Genomic DNA, 10,518 nt, shown 5'->3' on the forward strand with positions numbered 1-10,518 from the left:
CCGCAGCCTCGCTTCCTCGGCCCGAGTTCCCTGTCACCCCTGCCGTCTCTCTCTGCTGCATCCCAGCCCCTCTCGGTACCACATTTGGGGTGCTGGGGGAAGCCTCCTCTCCTCGAATGCCACCGGGTTTTCCCGTGGCCGGGTCAGTGGGCTGGCACACCTTGCCGTGGCGGAGGTTGGTGGCGTGCTGGGAGGGTCTGAGACTTTGGAGTCCCCTGCTTTGGGCCACTGCAGCATCCCGTCACTGTCCCAGCACCGAGTGCTGCTCCCTTCTGGGTGCTCCTTTCCCTGCATGCCGAGGTGTGATCCAGAGCTGCGTGGGACACTTAGGGACATAAGTGTTGGTTTTGGTTTTTTTTTTTTGGTTTTTTTTTTTTTTTTCCAACTCAGAACTGCAGAAGGGGGTTTAAATGTGCTGGGTTCAGTTTTGCAGAGTTCCTTGAAGGCATGGGTGTCCTCCTCCGGTGGCCAAATGGCCTGGAAGGAGTCATGCTGCACACCTCACTATGCTGGAGAACCAGGCTGGTCTTTTGACATGGGAAGGGTGCAGGTGTGTAGGTGACAACCTGACAATATGTCCTGGCTTTTCCTGGCATAGCTCATTTTCTCCACGTGGGAAGGGTAAAGCCCCCTTTGCCTGCACCCCTGAGCTGCCTGGAGGCAGGTCGGAGTTGCAGGCAGGACCAGGCTGCAAGATGTTATGGGTGGAAGAGGGAATGCAGAGAAGTTCCCAAAGGTGTGGAGGACTTGAATGGTGTCACAGGGTGCTAGGCTGCCCACCTAGGCAGGGATGTTCCTGCTTGTTTACTTAATCACAGCCTGCAGTGGGTCCTAGACAGGAGGTGGGATGGGGGGAGGGTGCAATCCTGCATCAGCTCCAGGGACATCTCTGCGTGTCTGGAGCAGGATTTTGAGTGCATCTCCTTTTCTTCGTGACTGTGAGCTAGCAGGGACTGGCCACAGCACACATGCCTGCCGGGTGAAGGTGTGATGGCCTGCAAGAGCTTTGCTGTGCAGTGGGTACAAAACGCAGTTCCAGCTGCCTTCACAAGTTTTTAGGATACTATTTGTCTGCAGAGAGCGCTAAAGGTATTTTTTTTAGGAGCTAGGGTGACTTTATTGAGTTTGTCTGTTGGGTTCCCCCCACACCTCCCAGCTAATCTGGGCGGGAATCGGAGCTCGGGTTACAGCAGCTAATCCCAGACTATAGAGAGACTGGCCTCATAAAACTGTAATCTCTGAATATAGCCATCCTCCCCAGCAGGGCTTTGAGCCTGGGAGGCCCTATTGGTTTCAGATTTTTATTACTGCTCTGGGGATGCGAAAGTGCACAGGCATGCGGGCGGCCCCGGACAGATGGATGCACGTGCATGCAGCAGACCTGCTCGTGGAGTGGAGGCAGGCTGAGATTTGGACTGAGCATCGTTTGCGTTCAGTAAGATCCCCAGGGTGTTTGTGAGCGAGCAGCCGGGGTGGCGTTGCCCTCTCCTAGCTGCTGTCCTAGGCTAGTGGCTGCGGCATCCCCAGCATTGGTGTGAGTCCCAGCTCCGAGGACTTTCTGCTGCTCTGTTGCTGCCTCCCTGCTTGCTCTCACTGCCTCTCTGTTGGCACTGGTGGTCTGACACCCCGTGGCCAGGTCTGAGTTTCTTCTCCGTTAAGGGATGTGCTGGAGGCTTGGCAGTGGGTGGTCACAGCCCCATCCTGGAGTTTGGCTTGAGCTGGGGTCTTGAGGCGTGGAATGAGCCTGCTCCCCTGTTGGACCACATGCCTTCTCAGAAGATGCCCAAGCGCACCCGTGCTACTTCTGTGGGGTGTTATGGGGGTAGCCTGGTGTTCCTCCTGCTCTTCTTTCCTTGCTGTCCACAAATACCAGTAGGAGATGGTGGCCCATGTCATGGGGCTGGGAGTTTTGTGGCTTTTAGGGCTTTTGCTTTTGTTGCTGTGGGGTTTTGAGTTACAGGGACTTGGGGATGGTGCTGCTTCTTCCCACACTTGAGAGGCATTGAAAAGTGTTTGCGCAGGGAGTGCAGCGGTAGTGATGGTACCCTGGGCGAGGACAAGCAGGAGACCCATCGCTCTCTCCCACTTGCAGCCCTGGGCTGAAGCGAGCATCCTGGGGAGCTGCGCATCCCTGCTGCCTGCACTGACAGGGTGGTACAGGCAGCTTGAGGGTGGCCTGTGTCTCTGTGGGGGCAGGATCAGCCCTTCTGCCCTGTGTAGGCATGGGTTAATTCACCCTCTGCTTTCCTGAGCTGGAGACGGGGGACGATCTGTCACGGGACAGAAAGCTGCCACTGTCTCAACTCCCTCTTTAGCCAGTGTTTTAGCAACATCCATGCTTAATTTGGTTTGAATCTCAACTCAGTCTTTCAGCAGGCCAGCAGGATGAAAGCCTGGAAGGCTGCACTGGTTTGAAGCAATAGGCTAGATCTCCTTGCCGGGCCAATTTGGGCCCTGTTTGTGGAGAGATTTGATCTCCCCTGGATGTGTGCACAGCCCCCCTCATTGTTAGTGCCACCAGCTTCCCCTCCTCTGGGACAATAGTGCCTTGAGTCGTCCCAGGTAATCTCCCTCCTTATCTCCCTTTTCTTCTGTAGCCTGTATCCCTAGCAAGCAGGGAGGGTGGGAGGTTTGGGAAGAGTCAGTTATGCAGATGGAGAAGTGAGAGGTGCTATGTCAACCGACCTCCCTTTTCAAGGAGTGGGGGCGAGAAGAGGATGCTCAGTGCAGGAGTGCATCCGAGCTCTTCCCTCCTCGCTGTCCCCTCTGTGCTCCTGCAAGCCTCACCGTGAGGTCCTATGGTGGGGTCGAGGATGTTCAGAGATTCAGGTGGCCATGGGAGTTGTTTCCCCCCTGTTGCTTTCTCTGGCTGCTCGCTCATGCTGGCCTTGCCCCCAGGCTTGGGGCGGTATCAGGGGGTACCTCTTGCTGCTGGGGCTGAGGGTGTGGAGAAGAACAAGGTGGCCACCACTCAGGATGCTGGAATTGTCCACAGTGGGGACTACGGTGGGCTGTCTGTCCCGGTGCTCCAGCTCAAGTGAAGCCATGGGGGAATGAGATGGGGTCCATCACTTGGAAACCCACCTCTCCATCTTTATTTTGGCATGCCCAAGCCGGAGCCTGTGGACACGGGGCTCCAAAACTTTCTTGGCTGAAGCGTGGCGGTCGTGGGCCAAGGCAGCTGGCTGCTGCTGTGGGTGGTGCTGTTGGCAATGTGGGGTGGGAGGGTCCCAGCAGGGGAAGCAGCATTTTCATGCTGCCCCAAAAGCACAACGGTAATTAACAGCCCGGCTTCAGATTTTGCGTAAGCCGCATGGGTCTGCTGGGGCCCTTCCCTCTGCTGGCGAGGAAGTTAAGGAGGAGCCCCTTGCTTTGTCCACTGCCCGCTGAGGGAAGAAGGCACTGAAGAGGCAAGAAAAGTAAATGTAGAAAAGCAAAATGGTGGGGAGGAAGCAGTTGTTGTGGAGCCAGCTGTGATGGGGAGTGTTTTGTAAATCAAAGCGCTCTCCTAAAAAGAAAACTTAAGCCCAGCAGATCTGCTCAGCAGTCAAGCTCTGACTTTTTTTTTTTCTTTTCTCAAAGCTACGTGATAATTGTTAAAACACAGGGGATGCTTTGTAAAATAGAATTAAAGGGAAGAGGGGAGCACGGAGCCGGATTTAAATTTAAAATTGGATGAGGGTACAAAGCCCCTTAGTTCCCTATTTCTGCTTAATGCAGCTGGAGCTGGGCTTGACAAGATGCTGACCAGAGCTTGTGGTAAATGTTTTACGGTACTGTGTATCAGCCAGATCAATTCTACTATGCTTGAGGGAGTGCAGATAAAATGGCTTAAAGATTCCCCTGCTGAAAGCAATAGTATCATCATTTATGCTGGAGAAGACAGATTTAGTCGCCTGACATTTATTTGGCCACGGTGTACTTTGTGGATTTCACACCCGGGGACGATAGCCAACCTGATGATGTCAGATGTGAGCTGCAAGTTAAAAAAAAAAAATCGCACAAAAAGCTAGTGCTGTTCCTCTTTTGTCGACTAGACGAGTGTTGCTATGTGTCTGTTTTGGTTGTTTTACTCCATGGATATCTTTAATGGAAAGTGCCTTACAAGAGTAGGACATCACTAAAACAGTGTGACCTGCATGTGCTTTATGAAATGAAGATGGCAGCAGAAATATCTAACTTAGGTCGTTTCTTTTGATCCTATTTTGTCTGTAGGTCACTTGAACTCCAAACGAAGCGAACATGAGTGCACTTGATTTGACTTCCATCTTCGATTTTTTGGAGACAGCCAACTTGACAGAGATCAACTGGACGTGCAACAACAGTGACTGCATCACGGTTGATGCAACAACATGCCCTGGCACACTCAACAAAAGTGCCCTGTTATACACCTTGTCCTTCTTCTACATTTTCATCTTTGTCATAGGGCTGGTGGCCAACTCGGTTGTGGTGTGGGTCAACCTCCAAGCCAAAATCACTGGCTATGAAACCCACCTCTACATCTTTAATTTGGCTATTGCCGATCTGTGCGTCGTCATCACCCTTCCAGTGTGGGTAGTCTCCCTCATCCAGCATAACCAGTGGCACATGGGAGAAATCACGTGCAAGATAACTCACCTTATATTTTCCATCAACTTGTACAGCAGCATCTTCTTTTTGGCATGCATGAGTGTGGACCGCTACCTCTCAGTTGCCTATTTCACCAATTCCAGCAATCGCAAGAAGAAGATAATCCGTCGCTGCATCTGCATCTTAGTGTGGCTCCTTGCCTTCTTTGCATCTCTCCCAGACACCTATTATCTCAAGACTGTCTCTTCCAACAACGAAACCTATTGCCGTCCTGTCTATCCAGAGGAGAGCTTCAAAGAGTGGTTGATTGGCATGGAGCTCATCTCAGTCGTGTTGGGCTTTCTTCTCCCTTTTCCCATCATTGCTCTCTTTTATTTCCTCCTTGCGAAGACCATCTCAACCTCCAGTGATCAAGAGAGGAAGAGCAATGGGAAGATCATTTTCTCTTACGTTGTCGTTTTTCTCGTCTGCTGGCTACCCTACCATGTAGCTGTCCTGCTTGACATCTTCTATAGCCTCCATTTCATACCTTTCAGTTGTCAGATGGAGAACTTCTTGTATGCCACTCTTCACATCACTCAGTGTTTCTCTCTAGTCCATTGCTGCGTCAACCCCATCCTGTACAGCTTCATTAACCGCAACTACAGATATGAGCTTATGAAAGCCTTTATTTTCAAGTACTCTGCCAAAACTGGTCTCACTAAACTTATTGATGCTTCCAGAGTGTCGGAAGCAGAATACTCTGCTCTGGAGCAAAATGCCAAATGACTGCAACCCTGTAAAGAAACCTCCTTGACTCTTTGATTTTTTTTGTTTTTTGTTTTTTTGTGTGTGTTGGTTGTTTTGTTTTGGTTTTTTTACCTCCCCCTTTCCCTGTGCTTGTTATGAACGGGGCATGAATTCCAGCCTACAAAAGAGAAATAGCAAACTGTAATTTAAGAGTAGAATCAGGTGCAAAATGGAAGTGGTACCAAAATTAAGCCTTTTGGTGGTGTGTTTTGTTTGATCTCCTCCTACCCCAGTCTGGACTTCTCGACAATGCTATGCAAATGGAAGTTACTTTCTAGCAGACAAAGCCATTGTGTACCATAGATAACATGCATTTCCAGGATAAGCTTTTTCTTCCATGTGTAGATTCCCTCTTGTCTCCTTGTATATGTTATATATATAATGTGTTGTATTTAAAAGCTTGAGACTTTATTTTCTGGCTCTTGGTGTACCTTATACAATTGTATTTGAAAGTTAAATATATTTTTATCATGTATTTGAAGTATATTGCTGATGAGTGTATCCAGAGTGCTGTAGTCTGAGTGTTAGATTGCCATTTGGTTTAAACTATCGTAGGTAAGAGGATGCCGATAATTAGCAGCATGGAAATGATCTCTTTGGTGCATCCTCCGTGGCTGGCACACTTTATTGACCGTAGCTTTATGTGGTAGTCATACCCACATGTCTGGAGCATGAAATGTATGTACTGTAATATAGTTACCATCATGTTAAAATTAACAGTATTGTAAGAGTTGTTAACTCCTACACCTGTACTTCACAAAGCTGTATCCTTATGCACAGAATGAATGATCTTACTTCTGAGAGTTGTCTCTATTTGTAAGTTATTTTTGTAAAATAAAGATCTGGAAAAAAAAATTATGCCTACCAGTGGTTTTACTTGTCATCCTTCTCCTCCTTAGAAAAAAAAAGCCCAACAGAAGAAATCCCAAAGCCACCTTCTCTCCTTTGTTTGGTGCAGGAGCAAACAGGTCAGTCTGTATTTTCCTGATGTTTGTTGACGATGGGCAGAAACCATTGAATGGAGGAATGTGAGCCGGCAGGGTAGGTGACGAGAGGGGAAGGGGTGGGAGGAGCAGGCCTGCAGAAGGCTGTGCTGTTCAGGAAGGCAGAGCTGATGGATTTATAAGGTGAAAGCTGCTGGGAGTGATGAAAGGCTGTGTCTGTAGCTTAGGAATAAACACGTGGAAGGAAAATACGGAAGTACACAGATGGAGTGGATATTTGGACTAATCCAGATTCTGTCCTCTGTGGTTTTTGCTTGCACGGAAATTTGGGGGTTAGCAGTCCTGACAGCATTAAATCCCTTTTTATCTCTTCTTCTCTTTGTTATGGCTTGTGTTGAATTTGCAGTGCTGCATTGCCAAAGCGTGAGGCAGGGTTCAGCTGCTGTGGGATGTATGAAGCAGATTTTTAAGCCAGCAAATTGCAGTGGTCTTGAGTCTCAGGACAAGGTAACTAATGTTGAATCAATATCTCACAGCTATCACTAACTTGCTGTTGCTGGTTTGCATGTTTTGCAACTCTGGCACAGCGCCAACTGTTTTGCTGTGAAGTTTATGCTTAAATTCCTACTAAATTAAAGCATGCCGTTATCCCTCCGAGATCCCAAAAGCCAAACAATTTTATAATGACTATATTTTGTTTCTTTCTCTGTGTTGCATTACTGCCTTCTCTAAGGTGATCCTGTAGGAACAGATGTTGGCCAGCTTTGTGAAGTCTACTATTCTCTCCTTGTACACGTTTCTGAAAAAGCACTGGTCCATCCCAAATTGGAGGAGCCAGTTGCAGAGAAGGTCTGGCAGCATAACCATCACAACGTCACTACACAAGTATAACCTTTTGCATGGATGCTTCTTATAAAAGATCATAGTTATTTTGAGATTCCTGTAAGCCTTTCTTAAGGTACTGCTGAACTGTGAGGAAAGTGCTCCCTCGTGCTGATAGTTAAGATCGGAGGTGGTGTGTTAATACAGAGAAATCAATGTTCCTGATTTAGCTGGGCATTGCTTCCCATGCACCAGCATCTGTATGTGTAGCTCTGTCCTCCCCAGCGGTGCTGGGTAGGCTCTGGCATCCCGGTCCCGTGTGCTGGGGTGTGCCTGCAGGGTATTTCTCAGTTTATAACTGTGTAACCAGTTCAGGCCCTGTCTCGGGCAGCGTGATGTCTTCATGCCGTGCCGAAGCTGGTTTTGAGGTTTGAGTTGGCAGAAGTTCACAACTTTTTTTCTCTGCAGTTTGGTACTCGCAGCGTGAGATCCTGGGCAGTGCTGAGTGTTGGGGAGGTCCTGCAGATCTGCTGCTTAGACCAGACCGATAAAGTCTCCAGGCCTCTTCTTTGAGGCGATGAATCATGGTGGAACAATGCCTTTTCCAAAAGTGGGGTCAGACTGAGAGAGCAGGTAAAGGTCAGGACAGCGACTTTTGCTGTCAACAGCTGCAGCATCACATGCATGGGTCCTTTCCAGCTCCTCGGGTGGGAAGACATAGGGCCAAGCACTTACCTTGTCTCCTTGGCTCTTGGAAGGGCAGATGGAGCTGGCAGGCAGCATTCCTCCTTGCCAGCAGCACCGGGGCTTGGGAAGGGTGCACAAGGCTCTCTCCGGGGATCGGCAGTACTTGTGTGGAGGTGGGTAGCCCTGAGGTGGCTGTGACTCTGTGAGAAGGGTGGTAGTGGGCAGATGGAGGGGGATCAGTGAAGGGCAAAACATTGCAGAGGGATGGAACGATAGAGTTTGTCTGTCATTGTTGCATATTTTTCATTTGGACTTGTTTTCGTGCAGAAAATTCTCAAAAATCAAACTTTGGCAGAGGTATAATAGAAAAAAATACATGTCGTATGTTCTAGGAGGCTTTCCTCATGGCTGGGGTGGTATTTGCACTGAGACCAAAGAAGTGGGTTAGGACCCCTTGGAGTCTGGTATGAGGGAATTTGTCAGTGGATAACAGGTGAGTGAAAATACGCACGCTCAGGTAGATGTCACTGTGGTTTACAGTGATGGATGTGATGGCTGCTTGTCCCCTTGTCTGGCCACATGTCCTAGCCTGGAGCTGGGGGTGTTAGGAAGGCTCCCTGCTTCTTCCCATTGCAGGACTGTGGCTTTGAGGCAGGACTGGTGGGTTGGTTGCCCATGTCCAGGGATCTCCCTTCTTCCTCTGACAGCTACAGGTGTACTTAGGCACTCAGGCCTTGCCTTTGCAAGGAGGTCAAATTCACTATGTAAAGGCCTTGGCAGAAAAATGAGTAAAATTTGAGCGTAACCCATGTCAGAGCAAGTTCTCCTGCTTAACTCTTGGACTTTATGGCTGAAAGCATCCCAACACTGTCAGACTCCACATGCCTTGGAGGCAGGCACTCAGCAAATAAAAATACATCTGCTCTGCAAGAGAGGATGTTTTTATATATATATATAGAAAGTACAGTTCTGCTTTATTGTTATTTAAACACAGATTTCCTTTTATGAACCATAAACGACATTCAGGTGCAGCACAGAGACTTTAAATTGGCTCCTCTGGCAACCATCTAGATAATGTATTGTAAGAAATGCCTAACTGGCCTGTTTCTCCTTCGACTACTTCATCATTTCAGTGCTGCTGACTTTAGATACTAGCCTTTCATGAGTTCGCTGAGCATAAAAGCCATTTAAAGTTCCTAAGAAGCAAGAAATAACTCAGCTGTGAGCAATATTTAAGCACGTGGTGGCGGCAGCGCTGCCAAAGCCAGCTCTTAATCTGTTTCAGAGAGCTCCGTGATGAGAGAGTTGGGCTGGTACTTTGAGAAGTGGGGCTCAGCCCCTGTGATGGGGTGTGGGGCTGAGCAGGGCATGATGCAATAGGGATGAGTTTTGGGGGAAACTGATGTGTACAGAGCCCAGAGTTTGCCTTTAGCCTCACCACTCCATTATGGTATGTGGCTGAAGAGCATCTGAGCCAGAGCCTGCTCTGATTTACTCCCTGGATTTACAGTAGGATAATGCTGCTGATTTAAAGGGAGCTATCCAGGATTTATAGGGCTTTTTATAAGTAGGATCAGGAATTTTAGCCGTAATCCTGTGCAAATGTATGGGTGTGAGTGCAGATGTGTGCATCTGCATCACTAATGCAATGTAATACCCATGCACAGCAGTAACACAAAGACATAATAATAGTAAAACAACAGATAATAATGATGTGAGTTTGCTTTTGCAAAAGTGCTTGCATTACAGGGTTATAATACGATTCAAACCAGACTCACAAAGATCCTGTGATGGATAGTTCATCTGTAACCCTAAAGCATGTGTCTGACTCTTCTAACACCCTCTGTTACGAGAAAAATCAGTCTCCTGCCATTTTGGTAGTTGCTGTTTGAAAACAGTCCACTTTTTCTTGTAGGTTTTGATCTATTTGGCTTTTGGGGATTATGTGGAGTACATGTAAGACCTTAGCTAAAGGTCTTTATCCTGGAAATGCTATAACTTTATATACCAAAGAGATACCAGCGTCCCAGTGATGCTGTGAATCCAGGGAGACCACTCAATCCTATGGCTAAAATACTGAGTAGGATGCTCTTCTAGTACTTTTCATCACTGGAGTAAGAGCATCAGAACAAAGCCCTTCTGATTATTTACCTAACCAAGCAAGTATATATCTTTACAAGAAAGTGCTGGGAAGCCAACCAGACCCTCTGCTGATGCCAGTGGGCTTAGCTCTGATGTGAAGTATGAAATCAGTGCAACTCAACAGGCAGAGGGTCTGGGTCGCTGTATGTCATACAGTTCTTGACATCATCTGGTTTTAAGCCCACTCTGATGATGGATGTTTTTACCTCTCGCCTCTGGGTTAGGGGGTAAAAAACCAAACCACTATCATGTTTGCTGTCTGTACAGTGTTATTTCCAGACTAAAGAAAAAGAGTTAAATTACATTTTAACAGAACAATACCGACAACAGCAAAGGTCAGGAAACTTTTAAGTGAGGTCATCCTATCGTTTGCAACAGTGAAAGGACAGACATCAAACACTTTGCCGCAAAAGGCTGAAAAGAAGTAAATTCAGCATGATATATTGAAACCCAAGTCTCTTTCATATGTTGCAGAGCCTCTGACATAGCAGGTTTACTGTTCAAGCTGAGATATGTTGCCTTGCCAACATATATTCTGAGTTACCCAAGCAGATTTAATGTTTTT

The 10,518-nt window shown here is 47.8% G+C and overlaps 1 protein-coding gene across 1 annotated transcript in view; it reads left to right on the forward strand.

Annotated features, from left to right (window-relative positions):
- ACKR3 (atypical chemokine receptor 3) overlaps window positions 1-6,196 on the forward strand; it is a 12,939-nt gene extending 6,743 nt beyond the window's left edge. Inside the window, exon 3 of the mRNA XM_035891079.1 lies at window positions 4,216-6,196. Within this exon, the coding sequence (XP_035746972.1) occupies window positions 4,243-5,337 (1,095 nt within the window). The 5' untranslated portion in view covers window positions 4,216-4,242 and the 3' untranslated portion in view covers window positions 5,338-6,196. The remainder of the gene's footprint in view (window positions 1-4,215) is intronic.
- Window positions 6,197-10,518: the final 4,322 nt, after the last annotated feature.

The sequence above is a fragment of the Egretta garzetta genome, unplaced genomic scaffold, assembly GCF_000687185.1.
Source record: "Egretta garzetta isolate BGI_Z169 unplaced genomic scaffold, ASM68718v1 scaffold113, whole genome shotgun sequence".
In the NCBI taxonomy this organism is placed as follows: domain Eukaryota; kingdom Metazoa; phylum Chordata; class Aves; order Pelecaniformes; family Ardeidae; genus Egretta; species Egretta garzetta.